The sequence below is a fragment of the Oncorhynchus nerka genome, linkage group LG25 (genome assembly GCF_034236695.1).
Source record: "Oncorhynchus nerka isolate Pitt River linkage group LG25, Oner_Uvic_2.0, whole genome shotgun sequence".
In the NCBI taxonomy this organism is placed as follows: domain Eukaryota; kingdom Metazoa; phylum Chordata; class Actinopteri; order Salmoniformes; family Salmonidae; genus Oncorhynchus; species Oncorhynchus nerka.
The window spans coordinates 40,017,811-40,041,007 of record NC_088420.1 but is presented as its reverse complement, the minus strand read 5'-3'; the positions used below and the strand labels follow the sequence as shown (position 1 = coordinate 40,041,007).

Here is a 23,197-nt window from a genome sequence, read left to right as displayed (position 1 = left end):
ATCCTAAATGTGTATGTGAAAAGGAACTGCAAAGCACACTGTATTATTATTTGGCCTTGTTTTGGGGTGGAGCTCATTAGAATAATACTCAGCATGCTTTGCAGTTGTTTGTTTTTACATTTATATTTCATTAATTTAGCAGACACTTTGATCACACCATAGTGCAATCAGACTTATTATACGAATGAAGGGTGAAAGGGGGCACGCACAATTGTGAACCACTGTAATAATATATATATATATATATATATAAAAATTATAGCTCTCGAATGCATCTGGTTACAAAATCATTGTAGTGTAGTTCAGCCCAGTGTAATACAAAATACTCAAAAGTAATTTAAATACTGCCCATATCTGATCTCAAGAATAATCAACAACAACAGTTTATCTGGCACAGCCAGAAGAGGACTGGCCCCCCTCAGAGCCTGGTTCCTCTCTAGGTTTCTTTCTAGGTTCCTGCCTTTCTAGGTTTTTCACAACCACTGTGTTTCTTCATTGCTTGCTCATTGGGGTTTTAGGCTGGGTATCTCTATAGTACTTTGTGACAACTGCCAATTTGTTCAAATTACTTTTAAAATACATTTGATTCATTTATTCACAGCAGAGACACTGAGTCCTTACACAATGTGTTAATAATTTATCCTTCTCTCCCACAGCTCACCACTTCGCGGTGAGGAGTGGACCTATGGCGCATAGTGGCAGCATGGACTTGAAGACTGACGGTGGAAGCTGAAACAACAACAACAAACTTTGAAACTAAAGAGGACGGTCAAAGAAAGGCAGAGCAAGCAGATGTATCACCAAGCTATCTGTGTACCATAGACGTTTGGGAGAGGAGTACCTTGCCCCTGCCAGGCTGTGCCATGCTAGTCTCGTCTAGACTAGGCTTTCTGTCCCCTCTTTTTGAGTCCATGTCTGCCAGAGCAACACCACTAATGACTGTTTTTCTCCAGTGTGATCATGCCGAGCATCTCCAATGAGTTCCTGCGAAGTTATTGTTTAACAGTCTCAACACTGGTCTTAAAGGGGGGGGGGGGTCACCAACCCCTGGTGAGCCGCCCCCCCACCACCTCCTCACACCTCAAAACACAGATTTTACATTTGACCCCGTGAAAAGGGTGGACAGTAGTTGCCTATATCCCCATGCCTAATTAACCTCCCCCAGCCTCCCTGTTCCACTCTAGAGGGGCTCTGCAGAAACCTTATTATTATGGATACAAGTCGGGGACATGAGAGCATGATACAAGACACACCACATAGGAATGGTGCCTTTTTTACGGTTAGTCCAGCCGTCAAACCTAACTTTCTTTTCTTCTTAAACACATTGTTTTTGCTATGTGATTTTTGTTGTGATTGAAGGTGGTCATGCTCAGCGCTGTAAAGTAAGTCAGGATGTTTATTTTTTGTGATGGGAGGTTGCCATTTTAAGACCTGTCTTGGGTGGAGAAGTGAGTGATACATGAGTGATGTTTTACTTTCTGTTGCCTTCAAGGTTGGGCTGAATGGTGGTTGGAGGCTGGGAGACTAAAGTCCGTGCTTGGTCCATGCAGTGCCATTTTATTTATCATGGAATGGTTATGCAGTGAAAGATTCTTGCACAGCTTTTCAAGGAAGTTGAACAAAATATGCTTTGAGCTTGATTACCGGTGGCATTAATTTCTTTCAAGTTCCTTTGCTTAAATGACTTCATGGTGTTTAGTATAGTTTGCCAGTTGTAGATGGCAGGTATCCGTCTTCCCTGGGTTTTTAATTAAGGCTCAGGAAATAGGAATTACTCACCTTTTTGATCCTGGAACATAAGATAGAATGACAGAATTTCAATTTCACAGATTGTAAATGCACAAGACCTGCCTTAAATTACTGCTAATATGCGGGACAAAACTGGTTGTTTAAGAGAGAAGGTTACTGTGGCCATTCTACTCACTATTACCGCCTCAGAAAGATATTTGGTTCCCCGAGAAGATCATTTGATTTAAGAGAGTCATGTCTGAGCCAACTTCTATTGAAAGAAAAGTCGGCGGGAAAAGATTCTTCATTTCAGGGGTTGTCGTAATATTTCTCAAATTTGAATGGCGTAGGAAGGACTACTAGCTTTTGTGCTCTCTACAACACTAACATCAGCATAGGGCTGACAATACAAATGAACACTGCTCGGTCCTGTTTAACTTGCCTTATTTGTTAGCTAGTACTTCATGCCTTGTACATGTTAGAGCAGTACGTTTGTCAGAAGCAAGTGTTTCTGTGGTGGTCTGTGTCTGCTTTCCTCTGTGGATAACTGTTGTTGTGAATGACTTCTGGCGATTGGAGAAGGTTTTCCTCATGGCTAGAGGGAAAGAAGGAGCACAAACCAACTCTGAAACACTCCAACCAGATGTGGTTTTGTACTGCATGCCCTGTCTGAATAGTTAGATTGTTTGTGTTTTAGTCTAAACTAAGTATGTTAAATGACTCCAATCTTAATTCATTAAGTGTTCTGGGTTTTTTTTTACTGTAAAGGGGCCACTTTATTTCGATTTCCTCCTCTTGTTTTTGAAGGTACTTATCCCCACAGTTCAGCCACAGTGACCCAGTAGAACATTGTGATGCCTCGTTAGACTTCTGTCAAAGCCAAGTCAACACCCCTTGACCTCTTGTATAGAAGACAGACCTAAATGTTGGAAAATAATCATTTTATTTTGTTTCTAGAAATGCTTAAGTTCACTGACTTTTTGCTGCTATCATACATGTGAGTGGTGTTCCTTAGTATACGTACAGTACGTGCTCTTGTATGTGGTTTTCCAGGAGCTCCCCCCCTCCAACAAACACTCTGCTGAGTTACCCCCTATCTTGCCTGAACACAATAACTCCTGTTGGCATATAAGGGCTTTTTAACCTGCACCCTCTACCATGAGAGGGCCCTGCAGTCAGGCAAGACTCTCCCAGATCCTGTCACCTTTCCTGGTTTGCTACCCTTCATATGACCCCTTGGATCCAGGAAATGGACAAACTGTCATGGAGGTGGGCTGTGGTCGAAGGATGAAGACACTGCGCACAGGCTTGGTACCGTAACCTCAGATGACAGCCACTACACTTATTCTGGCTCTGTCTGGATATAACCTCTCCACTGCATTGTGTGGACCACAGATTATATTCTGGATCTCTGAGGGATTCCAAGACAGGGACGATGTTGACCTTTGTATAGGTTGATTCTCAAAAAAAAATGAGGTGGGGGGAGTCAAACTGATCAAACTGTGAAAAAAGATGCATTTTTAACAGAAAATATTGTTCTATTAATATATGGCACTCCATAACCGTATAAAGTAAATCTGTTCTGTACTTTGAAAAAGAAATAACCAATCTTAAATCTTTGTCCACATAGTGATCTACTGGGTAACGTTAAACAAATCAGACATGCTATGAAACTTGTGTATCAGGTGGACCTCTGGTGATAGAAGACATGTACTGTACAGTTGTCTGAACTATAGTTGCCAGTAATATGCCAGTTAATTATTTTCTACCATTTCCCTTGTCTGTCTGTACTATATTGTACACTGACTGACAGGCAGTGATGGACACACATCTAAAGGTAAATTCTTACGAACTGGACATCAGTTGTCATCAAGAGGAATACAAGACTAGCAGGCCACTGGTAATCATGTCTGAAAGGAGGGGAGAGTTTTGGGGACAAAAACATGGACATTGGGGGGGTTTGCCCAAGTCCTGAAATCACATAAAGGGCTTGCTTCTCCCTGTAAAACTGTAGTTTGAACAAGCGAGAGAGGACGTGGGTTTGGAAGTTTGATTGTGAAAATATCAACTGTTTGAACTATTTAAGATGTATTTACTCTAACAAAATAGCAAATGTACAGCAGGGCAAGAATAAAGATGTCAAGATAAACTCATTCACCTGACTGACTGTAGTTATTTTAGCTACCATCTCTCATCTCAGTCCTTCCCTCTCTCCAGGATCAAATATTCATGGAAATCCTATAAACACATTTGTTTTTAGTGCAAAAACAAGGAACTATTTATCCACGTAATTTAAGTGTGCAAATCACAGTAACAAACTGAATTGGTAGCACAGGTTACAGAGTTAAGAATATGTCAAATACACAAAAATGCAATACACTGTCACAAAATCTCTCTTAATCTGGATAAAGGTGATGTAATTTATCCCCGGTGATTCAAATTCTAGTCTAGCCTACACCCTTTCCAGTGAGTGAAATGGTGGTTTTTATTTCTCCACAAGAGGGCACAAAAGCTCTTTGAGATGGAATGTGATGATCATAATTGTGTTTTTCAGTTCAAATAATAACCAAGGCTGTGTTTACACTGCTACCCTAAGGACCCAAATCAGATTTTTTTTCTCCCCTGGTTGTCCACACAAAATTTTACATGTGACCCATATTTACATTTATATTTTAGTCAGTCACAGGGCGTGTTCCTCTGCCCAGTCGTTGCTGACTCCTGACAGATCTTACAACGCCTGGATAGCTAATACATAAAATACCTAACTATATAGGGCTCCGGAGTTGCACAGCGGTCTAATGCACTGCACCTCAGTGCTAGAGGTGTCACTACAGACCCTGGTTTGAAACCAGGCTGTATCACAACCAGCTGTGATTGGGAGTCCAATAAGGCGGCGCACAATTGGCCCAACGTTGTCTGTGTTAGGGTTTGGCCGGGGTAGGCCGTCATTGTAAATAAGAATTTGTTCTTAACTGACTTGCCTATTAAATAAAGGATAAATAAATATGTGCTAGAAATCTGTCAGTCGATGAGCAGGGGAACACGACCACACTGATGCGGCCTCTGAATCCTTAGGAAACTATGCAGTATTTTATGTATTATTTCAGGAAATCTTGTCTCATTACTTACAGCCGGGAAGAGCTATTGGATAAAAGAGCAAAGTCAACTTACCAACATTACGACCAGGAATATGACTTTCCAGAAGTGGATCCTCTGTTGGACCCCCACCCAGGACAATGGAACTTATCCCAGAAGCCGACCCAAAACAACGGCGCCGCAGAAGGGGCAGACGGAGCGGCCTCCTGGTGAGGCTCCGTAGACGTGCACATCTCCCACCGCTCCCGAGTATACTACTCGCCAATGTCCAGTCTTGACAACAAGGTAGACGAAATTCGAGAAAGGGTTGCCTTTCAAAGAGACATCAGAGATTGTAATGTTCTCTGTTTCACGGAAACATAGCTTTCTCGGGATATGTTGTCTGAATCGGATCAGCCACCGGGCTTCTCCATGCATCACGTCAACAGAGATAAACACCTCTCTGGGAAGAGGAAGGGTGGGGGTGTATGCTTCATGATTAATGACTCAAGGTGTAATCATAACAGCATACAGGAACTCAAGTCCTTCTGCTCACCGGACTTAGAATTCCTTACAAACAAATGCCTGTCTTATTACCTCCCAGGAGAATTCTCGTCAGTTATCGCTACAGCTGTGTACATTCCCCCTCACGCAGACACCACGACGGCCCTCAAGAAATGTCTATGTAAACTGGAAACCATATATCCTGAGGCTGCATTTATTGTAGCTGGGAATTTTAACAAAGCAAATATGAGAATAAGGCTACCTAAATTTATGAGCATATTGATTGCAGTACTTGCGTTGGTAATACACTCAATCACTGCAACTCTAACTTCCGCGATGCATACAAAGCCCTCCCCCGACCTCCCTTCGGCAAATCCAACCACGACGCCATCTTGCCTTTACCGTCTTATAGGTAGAAACTTAAACAGGATATACCAGTGACTAGAACCATTCAACGCTGGTCTGACCAATCGGAATCTACGCTTTTGATCACGTGGACTGGGATATGATCCGGTCGGATATGTTCCGGTCGCACAAAACTAAAAGCTCGAACCACCGCATTTAACCATGGAAAGAGGTCTGGGAATGTGGCTGAATATAAACAGTGTAGTTATTCCCTCCGCAAGGCAATCAAACAAGTGAAATCCCAGTACAGGGACAAAGTGGAGTCAATTCAATGGCTTAGACATGAGACGTATATGGTCGGGTCCACAGGAAATCACGGACTACAAAAAGAAAACCAGGCACGTCACGCACACCGACGTCACACTTGCAGACAAACTAAACACCTTCTTTGCCCGCTTTGAGGATAATACAGTGCCACCGTCACGGCCCACTAACAAGAACTGCGCCCCTCCCTCTCCTCCTCCGTGGCCGACGTGAGTAAAACATTTAAATGCCTTCTGCGTCCTCAGAGAATGTGCAGACCAGCTGGCTGGTGTGTTTACGAACATATTCAATCACTCCCTATCTCATTCTGCTGTCCTCACATGCTTCAAGATGGCCGCCATTGTTCCTGTATCCAAGAAGACAAAGTTAACTGAACTAAATGACTATCGCACCATAGCACTCACTTCTGTCATCATGAATTGCTTTGAGAGACCAGTCAAGAATCATATCACCTCCACCTTACCGGCCACCCTAGACCCACTTTAGTTTGCATACTGCCCCAACAGGTCCACAGACGATGCAATCACCATCACACTGCCCTATCCCATCTGGACAAGAGGATTACCTATGTAAGAATGCTGTTCATTGACTACAGCTCAGCATTCAACACCAGAGTACCCTCCAAGCTCATCATCAAGCTGGAGTCCCTGGGTCTCAACCCTTCCCTGTGCAATTGGGTCCTGGACTTTCTGACGGGCTGCCCCCAGGTGGTGAAGGAATTAAACAACATCTCCACTTCGTTGACCCTCAACACTGGGGCCCAACAAGGGTGTGTGCTCAGCCCCCTCCTGTACTCCTTGTTCACCCACGACTGTGTGGCCATGCACGCCTCCAACTCAATCATCAAGTTAGCAGACGACACAACAGTAGTGTGCGTGATCACCAACAATGACAAGACAGCCTACAGGGAGGAGGTGAGTGCACTCAGAGTGTGGTGTCAGGAAAACAACCTCTCACTCAACGTCAACAAAACAAAGGAGATGATTGTGGACTTCAGGAAACAGCAGAGGGAGCACCCCCCTATCAAAGGGCCAGCAGTGGAGAAGGTGGAAAGTTTTAAGTTCCTCGGCATACACATCACAAACTGAAATGGTCCATCCACAGACGGTGTGGTGAAGAAGGCGCAACAGCCCCTCTTCAACCTCAGGAGGCTGTATAAATTTTGCTTGTCACCCAAAACCCTGAAACTTTTACAGATGCATAATCGAGAGCATTCTGTTGGACTGTATCACAGCCTGGTATGGCTACTGCAAGGCTCTCAACTGAAGAACACCATCCCAACCGTGAAGTACGGGGGTGGCAACATCATGCTGTGGTAGTGCTTTGCTTACAGGAGGGACTGGTGCATCATGAGGCAGGAAAATTACATGGATATATTGAAGCAACATCTCAAGACATCAGTCAGGAAGTTAAAGCTTGGTCGCAAATGGGTCTTCCAAATGGACAATGACCCCAAGCATACTTCCAAAGTTGTGGCAAAATGGCTTAAGGACAACAAAGTCAAGGTATTGGAGTGGCCATCACAAAGCCCTGACCTCAATCCTACAGAAGATATGTGGGCAGAACTGAAAAAGCGTGTGCGAGCAAGGAGGCCTACAAACCTGACTCAGTTACACCAGCTCTGTCAGGAGGAATGGACCAAAATTCACCCAACTTATTGTGGAAAGCTACCCGAAACGTTTTACCCAAGTTAAACTATTTAAAGGCAATACGATCAAATACTAATTGAGTGTGTGTCAACTTCTGACCCACTGGGTATGTGATGAAAGAAATAAAAGCTGAAATAAATCATTCTCTCTAATATTATTCTGATATTTCACATTCTTAAAATAAAGTGGTGATCCTAACTGACCTCAGACAGGGAATTTGTACTTGGATTAAATGTCAGGAATTGTGAAAAACTGAGTTATTTGGCTAAGGTGTATGTAAACTTCCGACTTCAACTGTATATACTGTACTTTATACCATCTATTGCACCTTGCCTATGCCGCTCGGCTGTCGCTCATCCATATATTTATATGTGCATATTCTCATTCACCCCTTTAGATTTATGTGTATTAGGTCATTTTTTTTACGTCTGCTAACCATGTGTATGTGACCAATAAGATTTGATTTAAAGTAGTACACATATGTAATGCTCATGTGAAAAAGAAGGAAAAAAGCACTTCAGAGCAAATATATCTGATCTGAGCATCCACGTTAAGGTCACATGGAGGATTAGGTTTGTTACAGGATTCAGATCCACATATGGAGGTGTTATAAATCGGAAGTCAAAGATCAGGTTCCATGTGTTTTTTTTCTGTTTACCCATTAGGTAAAAGAGCAGATGGGTATCAGATATGCAAATAATTGGCAAAATATTTGAATTGGGCTGCCTGTATAAACTCAGGCAAAGTTTATTACTTTTATTAGGAGCCCAGACACAAGAGTTGATGCAGGAACTGAGCTGTTCGCATCTCAACTGGTCTTTATCGACAAAGCTCAGAAACAGTTTCACTTTCCCTTTCTTCCTCACACACAGAGGGCCTTTTTACCAAGACTCACAAAGAAAATGTATATTTCCATTTTGTTCAGCATAGTTTTACAAATAAAGACTTTATTAAATGTTCATTGTGACCGAAATTAAAAGACAACAAAATAAACATAATTCCACAAGATAGTCTTGAATTCTTGACCTAAACGTGAATTGTGCCACCATGTTTTATTGAACATTATTATAGTATATTCCAGTTTTGCAAATAACTGGTTCTCCAATTTTGAGTGAAAGGTAAGCAATTAAAGTTAACAGTGCTCCATCTCAAATACAGTGTCTTAAGAAAATATTCATATCCCTTGACTTATTCCACTTTGTTACAGCCTGAATTCAAAATGGATGAAATGTTATTTTTCTCCATCTACACACAAAACCCCATAATGACAAAGTGAAAACATGATTTTAGAAATGTTTGAAAATGTATTGAAAAATGAAATACAGAAATATCTCATTTACATAAGTATTCACACCCCTGAGTCAATTATTTGTAGAAGCACTTTTGGCAGCGATTACAGCTATGAGTCTTTCTGGGTAAGTCACTAAGAGCTTTCCACACCTGGATTGTGCAAAATGTGCCCATTATTCTTTTCAAAATTCTTCAAGTTCTGTCAAATTTGTGGTTGATCATTGCAAGACAACCATTTTCAAGTCAAGCCGTAGATTTAAGTCAACTGTAACTCGGCCACTCAGGAACATTCACAGTGTTCTTGGTAAGCAACTCCATTTGGCCTTGTGTTTTAGGTTATTGTCCTGCTGAAAAGTTCATTCCCAGTGTCTGGTTGATAGCAGGTTGAACCAGGCTTTCCTCTAGGATTTTGCCTGTGCTTAGCTCCATTCTGTTTCTTTTTCATCCTGAAAAACTCTCTAGTCCATAACAATTACAAGCTTACCCAAAACATGATGCAGCCACCACTATGCTTGAAGATATGGAGAGTGTTACACAGTAATGCGATGTATTGGATTTTCCCCAATCAAAACATTTTCTATTCAGGACGCAAAGTGAATTGCTTTGCCACATTTTTTGCAGTATTAGTTTAGTGCGTTGTTGCAAACAGGATGTACGTTTTGGAATATGTGTATTCTGTACAGGCTTCCTTCTTTTCACTAGCTAGGTTTCCATCCAATTGTCGACAGATTTTCATGTGAATATTCAAAAATATGCATAAAACCAATATGCACATTTTCCCACCAGAGAGGTTTCCATCAAATTGACTTGTTGCAAGAGCAGTAGGCTACAACCGCAACAGAGCATCCAAGTGTATTAATTATTCCGCCTAATTCTAGCTACTGCCTGGGAAATTCTTGTTTACATAACTTTAAGTGATGTAGTGCAGGCTAAAGAAGTAGCCTATTACACAACAACCTTCACCGAACATCTGTCAATCAACATCACATGTCTGTCTTCTGGGAGGGCGCTAGCTTCTTCTTACATTTTTATTTGCAGATTGTGACCGTGTCGTACCTACACTGCCACCTACTGTACCGGAGTGTGAGGCCATCCACAGCCTCCCTATTAATCTATTCCTCTCATCTAGCTCTATGTTTCTACCTACTGTTCTGGAATGTGCGTTCATTAAACTTGCCTTGCCAACTAACCCTACACCCATTAAAAAACTTCACCACTATTCCACTACTTGGCCCTATCTGCTCCAACACCGGGCCGGCAGCCTGGGAGGATGGCACACTCTTGCTCAACAAAGCTTGTAACTCTTCTGCAGTTAAATCTCATACACCCAAGTACTTCTCTGCTGCCACCACAACATCTATTTTCTGTGATTTACGTACCATTTCTGCAGCACAGTTCATAACCATGGCTATGAACACTTAGAATTCAATCTTACTGAACTACGTGTTATTCCTATCACTCTCTATTGGCCTCGGCCTACTCACAGGGATCCTCTTAGGATCCCTCACCCTGGACCCATATGCCACTATTACTGTCTTCACTGCCTCAGCATACGATACCTTCTGTAGCAACCTCAACCTGCTTTTCTCTCACCGGACACTTCTGATCTCCAGCACCATGCATTTTACATTTAACACACACAACCTCCTTCCACCAGTACTACACAATGATTTGTCTCATGCCCTCCTGCACACTTCTCACATCGAGGAATTTCCCTCCTACACACTGATGCAACATGACCATAAGCTTGGCACCTAAAACACTGTAATGGGTTCAGGACAAAAGTTCTCACGGTGTAACTGACACATTGTAACTTAACTTTTTCAGGGAAAGACTCCGCATCAAAACATAGCAGAACAGACAATGTTTTCTCTGTTTCAACACACTCTCCACCAGAGATGTGTTGAATGGCAGACGTCACAGACACCGGGAATCTTCCATTTCAATTGTTCCTCCCCAACTTAACAGCACCCCAGTTATCACTATTTTAACATTTACATTTAACATTTAAGTCATTTAGCAGACGCTCTTATCCAGAGCGACTTACAAATTGGTGCGTTCACCTTAAGACATCCAGTGGAACAGCCACTTTACAATAGTGCATCTAAATCTTTTAAGGGGGGTGAGAAGGATTACTTTATCCTATCCTAGGTATTCCTGAAAGAGGTGAGGTTTCAGGTGTCTCCGGAAGGTGGTGATTGACTCCGCTGTCCTGGCGTCGTGAGGGAGTTTGTTCCACCATTGGGGGGCCAGAGCAGCGAACAGTTTTGACTGGGCTGCGCGGGAACTGTACTTCCTCAGTGGTAGGGAGGCGAGCAGGCCAGAGGTGGATGAACGCAGTGCCCTTGTTTGGGTGTAGGGCCTGATCAGAGCCTGGAGGTACTGAGGTGCCGTTCCCCTCACAGCTCCGTAGGCAAGCACCATGGTCTTGTAGCGGATGCGAGCTTCAACTGGAAGCCAGTGGAGAGAGCGGAGGAGCGGGGTGACGTTAGAGAACTTGGGAAGGTTGAACACCAGACGGGCTGCGGCGTTCTGGATGAGTTGTAGGGGTTTAATGGCACAGGCAGGGAGCCCAGCCAACAGCGAGTTGCAGTAATCCAGACGGGAGATGACAAGTGCCTGGATTAGGACCTGCGCTGCTTCCTGTGTGAGGCAGGGTCGTACTCTGCGGATGTTGTAGAGCATGAACCTACAAGAACGGGCCACCGCCTTGATGTTAGTTGAGAACGACAGGGTGTTGTCCAGGATCACGCCAAGGTTCTTAGCGCTCTGGGAGGAGGACACAATGGAGTTGTCAACCGTGATGGCGAGATCATGGAACGGGCAGTCCTTCCCCGGGAGGAAGAGCAGCTCCGTCTTGCCGAGGTTCAGCTTGAGGTGGTGATCCGTCATCCACACTGATATGTCTGCCAGACATGCAGAGATGCGATTCGCCACCTGGTCATCAGAAGGGGGAAAGGAGAAGATTCATTGTGTGTCGTCTGCATAGCAATGATAGGAGAGACCATGTGAGGTTATGACAGAGCCAAGTGACTTGGTGTATAGCGAGAATAGGAGAGGGCCTAGAACAGAGCCCTGGGGGACGCCAGTGGTGAGAGCGCGTGGTGAGGAGACAGATTCTCGCCACGCCACCTGGTAGGAGCGACCTGTCAGGTAGGACGCAATCCAAGCGTGGGCCGCGCCGGAGATGCCCAACTCGGAGAGGGTGGAGAGGAGGATCTGATGGTTCACAGTATCGAAGGCAGCCGATAGGTCTAGAAGGATGAGAGCAGAGGAGAGAGAGTTAGCTTTAGCAGTGCGGAGGGCCTCCGTGATACAGAGAAGAGCAGTCTCAGTTGAATGACTAGTCTTGAAACCTGACTGATTTGGATCAAGAAGGTCATTCTGAGAGAGATAGCGGGAGAGCTGGCCAAGGACGGCACGTTCAAGAGTTTTGGAGAGAAAAGAAAGAAGGGATACTGGTCTGTAGTTGTTGACATCGGAGGGATCGAGTGTAGGTTTTTTCAGAAGGGGTGCAACTCTCGCTCTCTTGAAGACAGAAGGGACGTAGCCAGCGGTCAGGGATGAGTTGATGAGCGAGGTGAGGTAAGGGAGAAGGTCTCCGGAAATGGTCTGCTAGGACCCATTTTCAATGGCACCCTGCTCCAGAGAACAAAGCAAGTCACAGTACTTGTCCCTAGGCATTTAGTATGAAGCGCTCGCTCCCTCTAGATGGTAGAAAAACAAAAAATCATCACGAGTCAACTTCGAGTTACTTTCACCAACTCAGCAGTACCCCAACTCTTCTCCACTCAACCTAACACCACATATGGAACCACCATTCTCTCCCCAAAAAAACTCACACCCAATGTGCCAGAATTATCTTTATCATCATCAGGGCGAGGCTCAATCTTGGGGGTATTCACCGCACCTACCACCAGGTGTAATGGTAGATGTTGCCTTCTTCCACCTTTTTCTGTTTTCCTGCCATGCTGGATTCCCTTCCTTCGTCGTGTCTTCTTCCCACCCATCCTCACTCTCCTCAGGTGTAGTGGTAGATGTTGCCTTCTTCCATCTTTTCATTTTCTGTTTTCCTGCCATGCTCAACATACTTTCATTGACCTCCACGATCTGTCGTCGCATGCTGTCTATTTTCCCCACCATCTTCCTTTAGTCCGTCATTTACCTTCGCGGGCGCTAGCTACATTACGATTTCCTTTTTCTTTCAGCAAACGGCGGGAAATTCATGGAAGTAAGTTTCACCGGGCTGGCAGGTGCAGCATTGTGGGCAACCTGGAGACTGGATTATTTATTTTTTTCATAATCTAATTTGTTCTTTTTTTTTGGACCAAATTGAAGACAACTGTTGGTCTCCCAGGTAAGAACTATCCCGAGCTAGCGTTTATGGCTACTAAACCACAAGCAGTATTACGTGGATAGAGGGGCTTATTCAGCAGGTTTAAATATTTAGAATAGAAATAGGCTATTTGCTGATAGAAAAAATTTCACTTGACATAGAATATTGTATGCTTCTACAATATTTATCTGAAAGTTCTGAATGTTATTTATTTGTGAATGATCTGAAACCACGATATCCTCAAAATAAAATGTTAAATCATATCAGCAGCCAGGCACAGTTGCGCATACAATTGCTATTCATTATCACTTCAGAAATCAAGACTTGCAGTTTCATCAAACTCTCAAAGCAAAGTGGTTCTTCATGACCAGTGACTTGACTGACTGTCTGTTTCTCATTAAGTTGATCTCAGATAGAAAACCACCAGTCGTGATCTGTCCAGGAAAAGGCTTTGGATTGAGGCCCATCGTTCAAACCCAGTGTCCTGATCTCGAGCCCAGCCCTCATACACAAGGATCCAGCACCGGACACAGCCACCGGCCCAGGGTCCAGTTCCCCATTCCACCAGTGCACGATTCTCAACCCGAAGATCCTCTAAAGCCCCTGCTTGAATCTGCTGCACCTCTCCACACCCTCCTGCTCCTCCGCTCCAAGCTGCCCCATCCAGCTGGGCCTAAACACACCAGGCAAACTGCAACACCTGCTGCCCTGCCTAAACACCTTCCCTGGAGTCCTGAACCCACCTCCCTCACACCACACCTCTCTACCCTCAGCTCTAGCACAGCTTCTGAATCTAGAACAGCCCACCATGACACCACCGATATTCGTAACCCCAGTTACCCCACCTCTAAACACCACGCTTATCCCCAACCCCACACCCTTCACCACCCCTACCCCTACCCAAATCTTACAACCCCTGTCCCTGCCACCGTGCCCCGCTCCAAGGTCCCTCGCAGCTTGACATGGACACTGCAGAGAGTGTTGTGATCTGGAGGGTTTAGTCGTTTTTTTATCTAGTCCAGGGGAGGGTAATGTAATTGATGAAATGTCAATATTTCTCAGTGTTTTATAATTAGTTGCTTATAAGGAGGTCTGTTTTTAGCCACCTTGTGCGTTTCCGTCGGTAGGATTAGTGGGGTTCCGTGTGGTAGAGGGGATCAATCCAATTCGCAAAAAATATATATATATAGTTATAGAGGCCCAATAATTTTTTTATAGATATTGTCCGATAGGTCTATTCAGATAGCAGCTGATAAGACAGCTAACGATAAGCGGGCCGCAGATGGGCGTTCAGGTAACGTCGCGACGGAGGAGCCAGCTGGATAACTTCCCCGGGCAGATAACGTTGGTAGTCCAATTGTGAAGGCCCGATGGGGCTCCGCGTTGGCAGTAAAACGGATCCGGATAGGTGATTGTAGCCCAGGAGTGACTGATGGAACTCTTCAGCTGGCTAGCTCCGGAATAATTGATGTTTGCTCCGGAATCGACGTAAGCAGATAGTCACACAGATAGCAGCTAATACATCAGCTGCGAGATCCAGGTATAAAATCCAGAGTTAGCGGTTGAAAAATAGGTCCGGTATGTTCCGGTCCGAGCCGCGCCTTACAAAACTGGCGATAGATTTTCGAGCTAAAGGATAGCCGATGACCACAAACCGTGGTTAGCTGAATACTAACAATTAGCCAGTAAAGAAGCTAACTAGCTTCTGGCTAGCTTCTTATTAGCTTCAGGCTAGCTTCTGGTTAGCTTCTGGCTAGCTTCTGGCTAGCTTCTGGTTAGCTTCTGGCTAGGTTCTGGTTAGCTTCTATGGAGGATTACAGATTTAACCTCTTAGGGAGGCTGCGAATTTTCGCAGCTTTTTGTTAAAAATCGCACAACATTTCAGCGCCCTGCTACTCATGCCAGGAATATAGTATATGCATATGATTAGTATGTGTTGATAGAAAACACTCAGACGTTTCTAAAACTGGTTAAATCACGGGGTTGCAATACATACAGCTTCCACACGATGTCAACAGTCTTGTCATTTGTCTCGGATTTGTTTCTTGGTCAAACGAACAAGAGACAGCCCATTTCTTACGGTCTCCGACCGGATATTTTGGTTGAGATTTACCCGGACATTATTTCCAGACGTATAGCTATAGAATATACATCGCCTCGTGATCAATTTGATCGCTTATTAACGTTTACTAATACCTAAAGTTGCATTACAAAAGTATTTCGAAGTGTTTTGTGAAAGTTTATCGTCAACTTTTTTAATTTAAAAAAATGACGTTGCGTTATCAAACTCAGCTTTTTCCTTGATTACACAGTCTTCATAGATCGATATCTAGGCTATATATGGACCGATTTAATCGAAAAAAAGACCCAATAGTGATGTTTATGGGACATCTAGGAGTGCCAAGAAAGAAGCTCGTCAAAGGTAATGAATGTTTTATATTTTATTTCTGCGTTTTGGGTAGCGCCGGCTACTGCAAAATCTGTCGTGTTAGGTGACGTTGCAGTATTTTGGGGGTACATGCTATCAGATAATAGCTTCTCATGCTTTCGCCGAAAAGCATTTTACAAATCTGACTTGGTGGATAGATTCACAACGAGTGTAGCTTTAATTCACTACCTTGAATGTGTATTTTAATGAAAGTGTAATGAAAGTTTGAGTTTTATCAAAAACTATAGGTGGCGCTCTGAAATTCCGCTGAGTGATGTTCCTGCATGGGAACTGTATTCTGCGTCATCCTTAAGCAGTTTTAAGGTAAATAATACTTTCTTTAAAAATATATATATAAATTGGTGAGGCGAGTTGCAGGAGAGTGTTTTGAAGATGAGTTTATGGAAAAGAAAAAGAAAAAGAAATATAAAAAGGTATGCGAAGAAAGTTGTAAATATATACCGTATATATATACGAGACACGACAAGACGAGGACAAAAGACGTCTGACTGCTATGCCATCTTGATGGTCTCTTAAGACTTGCCCCCACTAACATTGAGCACTCAAAATACATTCAAAATGCACATATTTTCTGTGTGTGAGTAAATCTTTGACAGTGTGTGTGTTCCCTTGGCAGAAGCAACACATGCAGGTGGACCCTGGCACAGTCCTGCAGAGACACCTGTTCCATGGAACCTCAGAGTGCCGTCGAGGATATCTCCCAACAGAACTTCAACCCGCGTGTGGCTTGACCCACTAGCCATCACAGCCATAGCATTTACTTTGTAGTTTTGCCCAGCAAGCTCACCGCTACTCCGCCAGAGGGCCGAGACACTGGGTTCATGTGGGTAAAACCTGATTAGGAACGATAGACTACGTCCGTCCCCCCTCGATTCCCCAACCAAACAAGCTCTGGACGGGATCACTATGACTCCTGTGTGAATCGGATGGAGAATCCTACTGTTTTTGTTGTGTTTGACAGCAGTCAGTGCTACCTCTACTACCCCATCAAGTACAAGGTCCTGGAAAACAATGGCACTACTGTGTGAAGGGCCCAGGAACAGAACCAGGACTGTTCAGAAAATAATGAATCAATGCCTTGAGTAAGAGCAAAGTTCCTTGTTTCTGTAAAAGGCGCTCTGTTTGTGAGGAATAAAGAGATAAAGAAGGCAAGCTGTTCCTGAGACTCGTCTATGAAGACGGGTTGAGATGCTAACACCTGATTTCCTTCAATCGACTGTTAAGTTGTGTCTGTGTTCAATGAGAAGTAATACACTTCTGAGCCTTTCAGTTGTATTTGTGCTCTTTTTCAGCAAATACACTATGGCTCTTCGGCACAGCATACTAATTATGTAGGGTGTTATGATCTGAGATTGTATTTAATTACCCCGGACATATTGCTAATACAAACCATGGCCAGTAGAAATGTATAGGTTATACATGTAATTGAATATGAATTTAAGTTGTCGTAGGAAGATGGATAGAAAGATTGTTGTCAATTCAATGTAGTCCCACTTACCGTTTTGGAGAGTGAATCATGTATTGCACTCGTCTGCCTCCGCACATGCCTCCAGCGATAAGGGAATTGGCTAACAGGAAAACAAACCATCAGCATATCAGTCCAAAATGTTTTAATAATAGCTCAAAATAGAATTTAATACATCTAAATCATCTTTGAAAGAGAAGTGGTATACTGGGTAGGAAAACTAGTTAATGGTATGTACAGGCAGTTGGATATGTACAGGCAGGTATGTACAGGCAGTTGGATATGTACAGGCAGGTATGTACAGGCAGTTGGATAGAAGAATAGAAGTAATGTGATAGAAAGCCAAGGGAAAGGATGGAGTGAGAAAGGGCTACTCACATTAAACACTTTGATTTACAAAACCTCAAAGAAAGCAAGGATAGGCTACCATAAAATGGCACTGTTTAGAAAATGCCTGCGCCCTAGTGTAAGTAAAGAGGGTGAGAGTCCTCTCCTGAAGTTCAATCGCTGGGTTAGGGTTAGGTGGATAGGTTCTGGGGATAGAAAGCAGTACTGCAATTTGATTGTCCTCTTTATACAAACACAAACAATGTCAATGTGTATGCATATATACTGTAATATAAATACACATCTGATTGTACTCCACTGCCCTGTCATATGTTCTATTTACAGGCCCCATTGCTCCCAAACCATTCCCGCAAGCAGCTCCAGATTCAGAACCAACATGTCCCAACTGCGGCAGGACATGTGGTTCCCGGATCGGGCTTCACAACCACCTACAATGGTACCGCCGCCAAGAGCGGTAGCCGTATCTATCCTATAACCCGTTATCTTTGGAAACGTTGGACTGCAAGGAAGTGTGTGTGTTGTTATATCATCAATTATTTATATAGCTAGGCTTTATTTGTGTGTGTACTTCTCATCATGCTTGCTGTCTTAACCCTTGCCCTGACCTCCCTCAAAACCCTCTCCTTCAACTCCTATCCTCTCTCCTCCAACATCCGGCGCCTCAAACCCCCCCTCCCTTGCCCCTGCACCCCAACAGTCACACTGTGAGTGTCGGCCCCCAGTGTATTCTCAGCCACACAGGTGTACAGACCCGCCTCCCGGGCCGTCACCATGACAATCTCCAATGTCCCCTCTGGCAGTAACCGGTAGGCAGTGGAGGAGGGAGAGGAAGGGGTGAGGACTGAGGCATTACCAGATGCTCGGCTGGGTGAGGGGGAATGGTAAGATGATGTCTGGCTGGATGCAAGCTTGGTGCTGTGGGTGTGGTCGGATGGTCCTAGTCTCATTCCAGAAGGAGTGACCCAATAGATTGTGGGCTGAGGCTCTGCCAGCGCGCGACAGTGCAGAGTCAGCCTCTCCCCCTCTCTCACCCCCATGTAGTGAGGAAGGATACTAGGGGGGATGAGGGGTAGGCAGGAGGCTGACATCTCGGTGATTGACACCTCCCTCACACTACGAGCCCTCAGCTCTAGAGGCTCAGAACACAACGTGGCCTGAGGCTGGATAAATCTCACCGCCTGCGGCATCTGTGTATCTGTGTGAGGTTGCTCCTTAGCCACCCAACGGAACAGGCAGTCACAGCGGAGGGGGTTGGAGTACAGGCTGACCTCCCTCAGGCTGGGCAGAGACAGGACAGTGTGTTGGTGCAGAGCGCTCAGAGCGTTGGAGTTGAGCATCAGACTTTCTAGCCGGCCCAGCCGAAGGAAGGCCTGGGGGTGGATGTAGGACAGCCGGGGGTTGTTGGTGATCTCCAGCTTGGTGAGCTCAGGCAGGTTCTCCATGGCTGCCCTCTCGATGGCCACCAGCTCCTCCATGTTGTTCAGACCCAGCTCTGTCAGGTGGACCAGGTCCCTGAAGTCCCCTGTCTGAACCACACTCAGAGGGTTCTTGTTCAGGTCCAGGAACTTGAGGCCCGGGATCCTCCTCAGAGCCTGTGTGGGGACGGTGGTGAGGAGGTTGTCATAGAAGGACAGGCTCTCCAGACTGTCCAGCCCCTCCAGGGCGCTCTCAGTCAGCCCCTTCAGCCCCATGCCCCCCAGCACCAGGCTGTGTAGAGACCCCAGGTCCTGGAAGCCCCGGTCAGGGAGGACCTCCACTGGGTTTCCCCCCAGCATCAGCACCTGGAGGCGGGGCAGGGCAGTGAACCAGCGGGGCTCAATTGAGGTCAGGTGGTTGTTGTTGAGGTGCAGGCGCAGCAGTAAGCCCAGGCCGGAGAATGCTCCAGGAGCCAGGTAGAACAGCCGGTTGTGGCTGAGGAAAAGCTCCTGTAGGGCGGGCAGGGAGGAAAAGGAGGCTGGGGGCAGGAACCAGAGCTGGTTCTCCTCCAGGTGCAAGGAGAGTAGGGAGGGCAGGGAGGCAGCCTGGGGCTGGGTTAAGGTTAGGGTTCTAACACAGCTGAAGCGGTTCTGAGACAGGTCCAACTCGGTGAGGTTGGGGAGTGTGTGTAAGAGCGGTATCTCCAGGGCAGACAGCAGGTTACTCTGCAGACGGAGGGTGTGTGTGTCTGGGGGCAGAGGAGAGGGGAGTTGGGTTAGGAACAGGTTGTTACAGTCCACAGTAGAAGCCTCGCAGGACACTGACTGGGGGGAGAACCAGGGCTTCATCTGACACACACACCCTGTCGGACAGGAGACCCGCCATGGCAGGGAATAGACTACTAGAGCACTGGACACCCACACCCACAGGATCAGCTGCCTCTTCAGTAGGACCATTGACACCCTCAGCATCCTCACAGCAGAGAGGAGTTGATTCAAAGGAGTCGATCTATAGGAGTTGATTCAGAGACGTTGATTCAGCGGCAGCAATTCAATGGTGATTGACTCAGTGTTGTTACAACGTTACAGCGCTGTAGGAATCTACTGTTGTCAGGTTACAGTGCTGTAGGAATGTATAGTGTCTAGGTGGCGGTCTCTGTGGTCAGACAGTTGCTGTCACATTGTGGCGACATGTGTATTGGGGGTGGCTCTGTACACACTCAGGCGATTACCTGTGAGAGAGAGAGACAGGGGAGATAATGGGTCAAGGTCAGGTTTATAACACATTTAGAAAGCCAGTGTGAGAGGGAGGGGTTTAAAAGGAGAATACCTCCTGTGTTTTCAACTCTCCATCAACAATTGACTTCCTCTTTTCATCTGCATCCCTGCTAAGTAATGGATTCTATTTAATTTGATGTAGTTTTGATCTCCCTCTTCTTTACTCTCATCGTGTATTCAATTAATTAAAATGTGTGTGTGTGTGTGTGTGTGTGTGTGTGTGTGTGTGTGTGTACTGATGACCATCAGTATCACCTAGTGGCAGTGGTCACCAGTAATGACAACAGAGGAAGTTTGAAATAACACACACACACACACACACACACACACACACTGGAGAGAAAAGGGGAGAAGAGGAAAGGAGGGGGGAAATATCAGAAGGGGAAAAGGGAATAGAAAGGAGAGGAGGTTGTCTTGCTGTAGCTGAGACTGCAGTAGGAGGGATGTAGCTGAACTAGCTATACGTACTGACAGAGATTGAGAGACATGGAGGAATGGGAGAGAAAAGAGAGGGGATAGAGGAGAGGAAGAGGGAAAGGAAGGCAGTGAGGGAAAGGAAGGCAGTGAGGGAAAGGAAGGGAGTGAGGGAAAGGAAGGCAGTGAGGGAAAGGAAGGGAGTGAGGGAAAGGAAGGCAGTGAGGGAAAGGAAGGGAGTGAAAGGAAAGTGAGGGAAGGGAGTGAGGGAAAGGAAGGTCTGGGAAAGGAAGGCAGTGAGGGAAAGGAAGGGTCTGGGAAAGGAAGGCAGTGAGGGAAATGAAGGCAGAAAAGGAAGGAAGGGGAAGGCAGTGAGGGAAAGGAAGGCAGTGAGGGAAAGGAAGGGAGTCTGGGAAAGGAAGGCAGTGAGGGAAAGAAAGGGAGTCTGGGAAAGGAAGGCAGTGAGGGAAAGGAAGCCAGTGAGAAAAAGGAAGGCAGTGAGGGAAAGGAAGGGAGTCTGGGAAAGGAAGGCAGTGAGGGAAATGAAGGCAGTGAGGGAAAGGAAGGCAGTGAGGAAAAGGAAGGCAGTGAGGGAAAGGAAGGCAGTGAGGAAAAGGAAGGCAGTGAGGAAAAGGAAGGCAGTGAGGGAAAGGAAGGGAGTGAGGGAAAGGAAGGCAGTGAGGGAAAGGAAGGCAGTGAGGGAAAGGAAGGCAGTGAGGGAAAGGAAGGCAGTGAGGGAAAGGAAGGGAGTGAGGGAAAGGAAGGCAGTGAGGGAAAGGAAGGGAGTCTGGGAAAGGAAGGGAGTGAGGGAAAGCGAGGGTGCTGATCAATACAAATAGAGATGTATCCCCCTGCTGCCAAGCAAACACACACGCACACGCACACACGCACACACACACACACACACAAACACGCACACACACACAAACATAAAAACACACAAGCAAACACACACACACACCACAAACACAAAAACACACAAGCAAACACATACACACACACGCCAGAGTCTCAGCACACGTATGAGCTGACAACACTGTGACACACCACAGATGCCACTCTTCTCACTCTACTGCTCTGTGTGTCTGTCTGTGTCTAACCCAGACATGTCCTAGCAAACAAACTCAAGCAATTATGTCCAAACATTTGCAGCTCACAAAGAAATAGTCCTTACCATCAGATGAGTATCATTGACTGCATGAATCTCTCGATCTTTCCTCACTCTCCTGCTGTGCCTCTTTACCTCTCCTTGATCTTTTTACGGTGTTGTTTTTATCTGGGAATGTTCTGTCAGCTTTTCTTCTATGTGTTCAGGGCAAGCTCTACCATAAATAATCATTCTTCCGATCTCTCTCTCTCCTTAAAACATCTGTATGTCCTTCTCTGTATTTCTCTCTTTTTAAAATATCCCTGCTTTTCTCTCTGAGGCTGAGGAGAGATCTCTACAGGAGGAATCTGCCTACTACCTCTGCTCTCCCCAACCCCTCTGTATCTTTGACAGTGTATATGTGGTTTCTCTCTCTCTCTCTCTCTCTCTCTCTCTCTCTCTCTCAAAACAAATATGAATTAATAGGAGATTCTGTCCCTCTCTACTCTCCAATGCCTCATAATTGCAGGCTCAGTGAGCTTTACATTTGAGTGATTTGGTAGATGCTCTTATCCAGAGCAAATTACAGTTAGTGCGTTAATCTTAAAATTGCTAGGCGGGACAACCACATGTCAAAGTAAGTACATTTTTCCTCAATAAAGTAGCTATCAGCCTAAATAAATAGCTACAGTTGGGGGGGGGCTGTGGGATTATTTAAGATGATATTCTTTTAAGAGGTACTCCTAGCTTTTGGAATAGCGCACTGGTTTGCTTTTAAAAAGTGGTGTATTGGAGCGTAGCTGCTGGCCACATAGAGAATGAACTATATGAGCTTCAGTGCACTGAGTTTTCCCGCGTGTGTGTGTGCAGTAAAGCAGAAGATTCTATCTTCTCTTTCTCTCTCTCCAGCAGTTGCACCTCTCCCCCCTCCTCTTCCTTCTCTCTGTGTGTAAAAGAGAATGACTATATATCTTTGTGTTTGTGTGTTTATGCCCTCAGACATTCCTGTGCCATTAGTGACAATTGAGGGGAAGAAACAAAAGGATTGCACAAAAGTTTACGTTCTCTCCCAACAAACACTGACAAGTCACCTAACCTACACAGCTCAACACAAGGCTTTTCTGCTCAAACTCAGGCTTGAATGTGTGTGTTTATTGTGTGATCGATCAGCAAATCTATAAATAAAGATATATAAATATATCTTCATTATCAACCTAACCCATCTAACCATAATGGAAGTCAGGATGGAATGTCATGTTTAGTGTTGACCTTTTTTTACCTTTCCTAATCACATAACAACACAGAATATGAACATCAGAGAGAGAGGATATATGGATGGATGGATGGATGGATGGATGGATGGATGATGGATGGATGGATGACGGATGGAAGAATGGAGGGATGGAAGGATTCCTGTTGTGCAGACAGAAGGGGATTATGGGAGCTGAGTGACAGAGATTCAGAAAAGTATGTCACCGAGACACACACAA

At 45.2% G+C, this 23,197-nt stretch overlaps 2 protein-coding genes across 2 annotated transcripts in view; one reads left to right on the top strand and one right to left on the bottom strand.

The window, feature by feature from the left end:
- The window catches only part of LOC115109509 (GTPase HRas-like), a 39,212-nt gene extending 35,331 nt beyond the window's left edge, over window positions 1-3,881 (top strand). Inside the window, exon 6 of the mRNA XM_029634464.2 lies at window positions 657-3,881. The gene's annotated coding sequence lies outside the window, so the exon portion shown is untranslated. The remainder of the gene's footprint in view (window positions 1-656) is intronic.
- Window positions 3,882-17,313: 13,432 nt separating this feature from the next.
- lrrn2 (leucine rich repeat neuronal 2) lies at window positions 17,314-22,091 on the bottom strand. Its single transcript, XM_029633500.2, has 2 exons — window positions 21,795-22,091; window positions 17,314-20,160 (listed from the first exon to the last, which is right to left on the bottom strand). Exon 2 carries the CDS (start codon window positions 19,898-19,900, stop codon window positions 18,146-18,148), a length of 1,755 nt encoding a protein of 584 aa, XP_029489360.2. The 5' UTR covers window positions 19,901-20,160; window positions 21,795-22,091; the 3' UTR covers window positions 17,314-18,145.
- Window positions 22,092-23,197: the final 1,106 nt, after the last annotated feature.

Excerpts from the sequence above, each read along its gene's own strand:
- lrrn2 (XM_029633500.2), bottom strand. The coding sequence starts at position 19,900 with ATGCTGAGGGTGTCAATGGTCCTACTGAAGAGGCAGCTGATCCTGTGG.